General features: G+C 32.1%; 1 protein-coding gene across 1 annotated transcript in view; it reads left to right on the forward strand.

Moving 5' to 3' along the window:
- The window catches only part of LOC111642300 (transmembrane protein 245-like), a gene marked incomplete at its 5' end in the record, with an annotated part of 67,921 nt that overhangs the window by 25,820 nt on the left and 32,679 nt on the right, over nucleotides 1-9,422 (forward strand). Inside the window, 2 exons of the mRNA XM_023388634.1 lie at nucleotides 5,113-5,346; nucleotides 7,860-7,977. Coding sequence (XP_023244402.1) covers nucleotides 5,113-5,346; nucleotides 7,860-7,977 — 352 coding nt within the window. The remainder of the gene's footprint in view (nucleotides 1-5,112; nucleotides 5,347-7,859; nucleotides 7,978-9,422) is intronic.

Below are 9,422 nucleotides of genomic sequence, written 5' to 3' on the forward strand. Positions count from 1 at the left end.
ACCACAACAGACCAGACATCACACTCATTGACAAATACAATAAAATCACATACATTATAGACATAGCCATTCCAAACACTCACAATGTACAAAACACATGCACTGAAAAAATTAGCAAGTACACAGAACTCACCCAGGAAATAATTCATCTGTTGAGAATGGATAGGGTGCTTATCGTACCTGTCGTTCTCTCCTGTACAGGTGTGATACCACACACACTACACAAAAGCCTGGGAACATTACAACTGAATAGAAATACATACATCACACTACAGAATGCCACTATATTGAATACATGCCATATTGTTAGGAAATTCCTGAATGCAGATACAGACACTGACACACTTATTTCATTTTAGTTTTGTTTTGGTTACTATGCCTTGACTTTGGTCCGGCATAGTACACAACCACCAGTGTGAACCGAGTATAGCCCACTAAACCCAACATAACAACAACAATAATAATAATAATATTGAATCAACAGGGTCCATTCTCATGAGTTATGCAGAGGCTCATGTTTGAAAGATTTGTCATGTGCTACTTTCACCACTGGTGGTGAAAGCAGCACTGGTCCAAGTATGGCTACTCAATTTTCACACCAGTTTTGGGAAACCATCCTAATTTTGATGTTTCTGAGGCAGTTCAGCCACAGACCACTAAGGCAGGTAAACCACGCCAACAGATGAAATGGACATCGGAAATGAACAAGTTTATCATCCATACTTACTTCACCATTACAAAACTTGAAACAGATATGACAGCATACAGACAACAGTTACATCACTGTTCTCACAATATCCTCATCTCACTATCACTGTACAAAGGGTTGTTGATCAAAAAAGAACAATTATACATAACAACCTTATACCACGACACATTAAATAACAAATTGCAGAACAATTATACCAGCAAACAAATTCTCCTAGCATCAACAACAAAATTACATTATCCATCAGGATAATCAAGATACATGCAATACTGTTTCTATAACCACTATTTTCACTGATGCTGACAATATCAACACTTCTTCACTGCCTGAAATAGATTCAGGTTTAATTCATACTCTCTCTCTTCTTTACCAAGAAACACTTGCTAAATTTATAGGCACTGACCCTGCACAATGGCCATGCATTCCCAAAACCAACATTTCCAAACTAGTAGGGAAAACTACATTATATGAACACTTACATATTACCAGATTGCACTAATTCTATTTCTACACTCTCAGACATCCACACATTAGTCTATGCTGGTGCAGTCACAGTAGTGACCTACCAAGGACTAAAACTATATCCACAGACAGACACACACAAATCAAAAACACTTCAGAAGTCTACCTGGCAAAGAAGAATAGAAATGCAAATAAACTATATTAGGCAGCAGCTAGGCAGGCTGACACAATATGCTAATAACAATACAACACCTAAATGAATGAAACAACTAAAAATTTTCAAGAAAATTAAAACACACACCATTTATGAACAACACAATGTCCACATTGTAGTATACATTGACACACTGAAAGAAAAACTTCATTCAAAACATGGCAACTGAAATGATACAAAATTTGCTCTGTACATAAACAACAAAATAAATTATTCACAAACAATAAACTCTTCTACAGGCAATTAACACCAAATCCACTACTGATTCCCAACACAATGGCATGCCAACTGAAGAACTCACAAATTATTGGTTCTCTCTTTGGTCTATTGCTGTCATGCACAATGCTGAAGCAGACTGGATCAAAGAGGAGAGCAAAGACATGTAGGACACACTAGTATGCATTGTGTTGAAATAAATACATAACAAATTGCACAATGCAGAAAGCACACAACTGGACAGCATCTGGTGTAGACAACATAAACAATTTCTGGCACAAAAAATTCACATCCTTGCATCAGGAACTAGCCAAACATTTAACTAATATCATCAATAATCTGCAAGACATGCCAAGTTTTCTCACGCAGGGCTTCACCTACATGAAATCAAAAACACCACCACCAAATATCCTGAAAGTACAGACCAATGTTTTCCAATACTTTATAAGATTCTTACCTCTTGCAATTGCAAAAAAATATACAATCATATTGATGAACACAACATTCTTACAGAACAACAAATGGCTGGTATAGAAATCATAAAGGTTGCAAAAACAACTACCCATTGACTCTATTATCCTATGGCAAGTTCATAAGCAACACAGAAACATATATGTGGCATACATTGATTACAGAGAAGCATTTGATAGTGTACCACACACTTGGCTATTGCACACACTTTGCATCTTCAAAATTCATTCCCAATTCATTAGTTTCCTTTGTTTTACCATGCTTCACTGGAGAACAACATTATATCTTAACCTCCATAACACAAAAACAAATCAAATATACATTAAGCGAGGAATTTTTCAAGGAGATTCATTGAGTCCTCTTTGGTTCTGCCTTGCACTTAACTCTTTATCTAACACATTGAACAAAGCACAATATAGTTACAATATCAAACACAATGAAACAACACTATTCACATTATCTCACCTCATGTACATGGATGATATCACAAAAAATCAGCTTTGTCATTTCTTACAAACTACACACACATACCGTATTTTGACGAGTATAAGTCGCACTTTTTTTTCTACTTTTTGGGGCTCAAAATCATGGTGCGTCTTATACTCAACAGGTAACCATTTTTACAGCGAAATGATCTATAGTAGTGGTCCACTCTAGGGACCAATCTGTGCAGTGGTCCGTTAGGCAGATGGTCCCTCAACCGAATGGCTAGAGTACCTAGATTACCAGAGTAGCGATGCACGAGTCATCGCCGCCATGTTCTGTCAACTGTGATCACGTAACCTCTGAGTTTACATTAAGAAATGACAATTATTTCAGTTTAATAAACGTATCGATTCATCCCTCCGTCACATTTTTGAGTAAAAATATGAATAAAATGCATCTTTAGACAATCCCATTAAAAAAGTTTTTTTCTAAATTTTTTGTCTTAAAATGGGGGTGCGTCTTATACTTGACAGCGACTTATACTTGTCAAAATACGGTACTTAAATGATATACAAATAAAGTTTGGTCTACACCAAGACTGCCCAAACCCAGGCCCACGGGCCACAAAGTGGCCCGCCAACACATTTAAATTTGCCCGCCCACAGTAGCAGTTAGCTGTCACCATGCGCGATGTCGTGCTACCAATAATGCCAACCACCACGTAATTGGTCGATTGGTCGAACATGGAATGAACTATGACTTGAATCACCACCACACTGCTGTTAATACCTAACCTATGCGTTTATTACACTTGTTCTATTAATTTTGAGTTGACTTTTGTGTATTAAAATTAAATTGTTGTTGTCACCAAATATTGAAAAATTATTAGCTAATAAGCCCCTTCATAGATCTCATTGATGTATTTTTTATTAGGGATTATTAAAACGTGTAACTTAAAGCTTTGTTTGATTCAAAGACCTATCCATTTATAGAAGAATCATGAGTGTAAGCAAGTATGATTCACTAGGTGGCCCACCAGCTGACATGTAATTGAAATTATAGCCCTCCTCCAAAATGAATTGGGCAGTCCTGGTCTAGACAAATGCAAAACACTCCACATTGAAAAAAGAGTTTTGAAGAAAGGAGACTTTGTACTCATAAATGGAGATATTACCAATTCTGTAGAAAACGGCAAGATTTACAAATATTTAGGATTCCAACAGGTCAAACAGAACATGTACAGATAAAACAAAGATTAACACTTGAATACCAGAACAGATTACATACAATAATTAGATGTGTTAACATCTAAATGCAAAACATACTATTAAAGCTATTAATACATATGTTGTCCCTGTACTCACTCATTCTTTTGGAGTTATACACTGGAAATGCACAGATCTTGAGCAACTCCAAAGGAAAACAAGAACAACACTTACTAAGCATAAACAATATCATCCAAAATCATCTTAGAAAGACTAACTCTTCCTTGTAAAGAAGGTGACTGTGGCCTGACTAATATAATTAACCTGCATTACAAACAAATTCTGACACTGCAAGAGTTTTCCACAAAAAAAAGGAACATCAAGATTACATAAAGCTATAACTGGCAGACAGTAACTGCACACCTTTAAACTTTGAGCACCTGGACATAGCTCAACACATAAATAACATTGACACCATTAAGCAGTCATAGGCCCAAAAGGAATTTCATGGCAGGTATGCCTATGACTTAGCTCAGGACTATGTTGACAAACTTCATGAAACTACTGACTGACTAGGGGCTGTCTGTTTAGATTGACTGAGGGGTTTATGGTTGCCATTCAAGACTAGGTTATGAACACTAAAAACTATAGAAAACACATCCTGTAGGATACATCACTAATGAATGACTTGCAGAAAATGCCACATTCTGCCAGAAACAATATATATAACTTCTGGTTGCAAGCTCTTAGCACAGACTATTTACATAGGCAAAATCAAATAGCAAATATAATAAATTAAGAGCTTGCACACAAACACAAATTATTAAACACCCAGGTACTATACTACAAATATACTCCACAGGCAGTGTTAGAAAATGATGCACAAAATATAATACAACAGAGCCATAATCACAGATAAAACAATTCATCACAATAGACCTGACATCACTCTCATTAACAAATGCAGTATGATCACCTGTATAATAGACATTTCCATTTCAAACACTCATAACATGAAAAATGCAGACACTGAAAAAAAGCAACAAGTACAGTACACAACTTGCCCAAGAAATGAGTAAGTCCCAGGCAACTGTGAAGGATGGATAGAGTATTTATTGTGCCTGTGATCCTCTCTTCCATTGGTGTTATACCATATATACCACACAAAAGTCTAGAAACATTAAACCTTAATGAAAACATATACATGGCATGCTCAGCTGATACTGGTGCCAAGTGCTATGCCAGACTAAAGTCAAAGCATAGCTACCCAAACAAGTGTTACATTAAGATGTGTTATTGGTATGTGTGTCAACATCTATAAACTTCCTCACAATGTGATATGTANATGATATTTAGTTAATCTCTTATAATAAATTAAATTTGTTTTCATATTAGCTTTGTTTTTATAGTTGAAAAGACTTATTGATGAAAAAGATGAAGTAAGAGCTGCGGCATTAGAAAAGCAGATCTTGGAAGTATGGGACAGAGTTTATCATCTTTGGGTTTCTCGAAATGTTAGTGGACCAGTATTTGACACTCATCATCAAAGTGCATCATTTGATAATCTCATTGATGGTTTAAAAACTTTAAATATTGGATTGTTGGTTAATTTCGTTAAAGAAAATATTGGAACATTTATGAAGGTATGTTTCTTTAATAAACAGGTAATATAAAATTTACAAATGCTAAATTAATAAATAGTTTGACATATTAGGAGCTTTAATTTTCTGTTTTGGAAAAATTTTAAATTAAAATTTTTTTGTCTCAAATTAGAAATTATTAAAAGTATTGCAGCATTTAAGACTTTTGATTGTTTTTAATTCTGGAGCATGAATCATAAATTAATATTATTTTGCCATATCATTGGTAAGAAATTATTTAAACATATTATGAAAATGATCTACAAAGCCATGTTCTATGCAGGACACAATATATACTGATTAAACACAATCTGAAACATACTTAACTAGTGATTAAAACAAGAGGAATAATTATTGATTAAAATTAAATGGATTGGCTAAAATTCAAAACAAACAAATATTAATTAATAGATATTTTTGGTTTGAAAATTGGTTCTGCTGTTCATATTTGTACTTGAAAATAATTTAACATAAAAATTTAGTTTAAGATTAAAATTGAACACCAAGTCTATCAGAGAACAGTCATAATTTATTCACTTTCACTGCTTCAGAATACAGGTTTTGACAACTGATCTTTCTTTTTAATTAAGCTGCTTTGATGACCAAATTTTTAAAAATTTCCTTTAAAAACAATGAAAAAATATCTAACTAAAAATGTAAATACTTAAATCAGAGCACTTTTTTTAAACACAATTTTTAAAGGAAATTTAAAAAATATTTGCAATCAAAGCAGCCTGCAATGAATTGTAAGCCATCAAAAGCTGTATTTTAGAACAGTAAAAGTGAATAAGTGGTGACTTGACCATTCTTAGACAGACTTAATCTTTAATTTTAATTATCATCTGGTAAAAATTTTTTAACGATAAAAGTCAGCATCAATTTATCAATGAGTGAAGTATATATACATCATAAAAATCAACAAAACAATATTTTTTAAAATAAATACTTTTTTTTTTATTTGTAATAAGTGTTATTTTAAATAGGGCTGGATGGTTGAGGCAGCAAAGGTGTCAGCCTAAAGATCAAATAGTTTAAGAATATTCTTGAAGTATTTGATCTGAGATAACACATTGATGTTTCCAAAAAATATTTAATCTAGAATAAAATTCATGACTTCTTAAAAAGCTTTAGTAATGTTATGGGTTTTTTTTTTCTTTCTTCTTATATGTGGAGACATCTGATTCAAAGATGATGAGAAATATGTATACTAATCTCAAAAGAATCATTAAAAAGTATTTAAGAGACTACAATTAGAGTAAACACCAAATGGCTAATAACTTTATTATTTATTCTAATCTTACCTTATTGGAACTTTAATTATACAGTGGTGCCTCATATAACGTACTTATTCCGTTCCAGGTGAACATCCGTTAAGTGAAAAGTCTGTTATTCAAAGCACATTTTCCCATAGAAATACATGTTAAAACATAATTCGTTCTGCAGCATAAAATAACTGTACTATACCATAAAAAAAATGAAAATGGAGCAGTCACCAATTATTCCGGGTAGTCAGATGTTGTGAAGAGGAGGTGGAGGAACACTTTATTCACACATTCATACAGATACAGACTTTTTTACACATTGCAGCAGGTCTCTTTTTATTGTTTTTTAATCTGAGTCAGAGTCAGGAGAGGCTACTGGGGCTTGCAGGGTCAACTCCTCTTGTTCCATCCTTTGTTTTTTGGCAGCTTGCTTCTTGAAAAGCATGTCCAAGGTGGTCTGTTTCTCTCTCTTCTTCAACACCTGTCGGAAATGACGGGCAAGGGTGTCATTGTAGAGATCATTAATCCTGTTGGCCTCAACTGTGTTTGGATAATGAGTGTTGGTAAACTCCTGAACCTCTCTCCGTTTGACAAGGAAGTTTTTGTCAACTTTCACTCCTTCTGATGATGTCTTGCTTTGTTTCAATTGAAATCACCTTTCTGCTTTTTAGAAGCCATGATTTGCACAACACTTGAATAAATGTAAATACCCTGCACTGAGGTGAGGTACTGTACGTAATAAGGGAGCAAGCCGAATCTCAACAGGAGCTCTGTACTTCAGATATACTAATAATATATTGTAATGATACTAATATATTATAAAAATAGCAGATTGTCATTGGCAACGGCAAAAAAGTGGAAACATCATTCGTACTTGTTTGTAGAAAGTCCATTGTTCGCCTAACATAACTGCCGAACGAAAAGTCCATTGTTTGCAGCCAGTCCGTTCTTCGAGTCACGTAACGGCCAAACAGATAGTCCGTTGTTCGCAACGTCCGTTATTCGAGGCGTACGTTATACGAGGCACCACTGTATATAATTTATATAACTTTCTGTAAAATCATTAACTAAAAATTTCTCTGATGAAATTTAATATTACAATCAAATTGCATAGAACATACAAATGAATTTAAGGATTTATTGATAGGTATTTAATCCAGCCCATAGTCATAGTATATCTTAGATGTATTATTCAAAGATAATTAAATGTAATATTCTTTATTATATTAAAAAATTTTATTTTTTACATTTCTTTGTGCAAANGCAATAAATGGAGTATTTGCTGCTTCATTTAAAATGGCTGCATTTTATGGAATGTACACATGGCTAATTCATACAGTTTTTGATGTAAAAATCATTTATATTCCTTCAGGTAGGATTTATTTAAGACTTTAAAAACATTTGTTACAAACATAAATGTTTTAATGTTATTGATATTAATATATTAATTGTACTGAACAACAATTATATTGTTTATTTTTCTAATGTAACATAAAATATCACATTGTTTCAACTTGAATTTTTCAATGTTTATAAAATAATTTTTGGCAATAAAAATGAGTAATCATATTTTTATTCTTGGAGTTATTCTGGAACATACCTAAAAGATATAATTTCTGAAATTTAACAAACAAAAAAGTTGGTACTTACAACCTCATTTTATTTTTAGACAAATGTTTTTCAGAATTTTTTATTTCTTTTTTCATTCTAATATATCAATTAGCACAATAGAAACAATAGCTGAAATACTATTTTGATTCTAATGTTTATCAATATGACTAGTTTAAAAAGTTTTAAAGAATAATTACTTTTAAACAGATTTAATTGGATGCAATTATAGAATCCAAATTTTTAAATATATTTTTTTCCCCTATTCCGTTGAATAGTCATGTAGAAACAAGTCTGAAAAGTTAATTAAATATTTAAAAAATTCACATAATACAACTGCTTGGAGTAATGTAATTGTTATTGAACAGAGTTTGTGAACAATCTTATTAGTTGTATGTGGTAAATACTATAATCGTATGAATTATTTATAAAGTAAATCTATTCTTTATGTACTTGGCTATTTTATTCAAAAAATTTAACGTTTGTTTTTCATATATTTGGCATGACATTCTGATTTTAATAATTTTTCAATTTTATTAAATATGCAAAAATTCTAATCCAGAATTATTTAATGTTTTGATGGACACTAAAATATGAATTCAAAATCTATAGATTACGATAAATTATAATATTAAACAAAAAAACCTTTTTTTCATAAACTGCAGAAATTAATTAATTAGACATTCTTTTAGTAAAACTTTAGCAAATTACAAATTAATGAATATCTTGTTTTATATAAACTGGTGTGCAAAACTTAAGCAACGATATAATTTTTAAGCAGACAGAAAAGGGTTGTTGTGATCAGTACAATGAATGAATAATTCAGTAGAAAGATGACTTGTATGCAAGATGATGACATCACACATGATGTGAGGTCTCACAAAATGTGTACAGTCAGCGTGCGCAGTGCAAGACTGCAATAAGTTGGTGGCTTTGATTCCATACTGTATGCGTTCTATTCATTTTTGAGTTAGTATACTTTTTCATCCCTTAAGTACAAAATACTGTGTGTATATTCTGAATTTCATGTTTTCCAGGTGATTTCTTGCAGAGTTATGGCAAAAAAATAATCGTTGCTTAAGTTTTGCACACCAGTCTGTATATAATTTTTTTAGCACAATGAAATAAAATATTATTATATTATGATAAATTTTTAATTTAAATAATTAATTTTATTGAAATTATTTAAAAAAAGATGAAATTATATAT

This window comes from Centruroides sculpturatus, unplaced genomic scaffold (genome assembly GCF_000671375.1).
Source record: "Centruroides sculpturatus isolate CEXI.00-Female unplaced genomic scaffold, Cexi_2.0 scaffold1480, whole genome shotgun sequence".
In the NCBI taxonomy this organism is placed as follows: Eukaryota; Metazoa; Arthropoda; class Arachnida; order Scorpiones; family Buthidae; genus Centruroides; species Centruroides sculpturatus.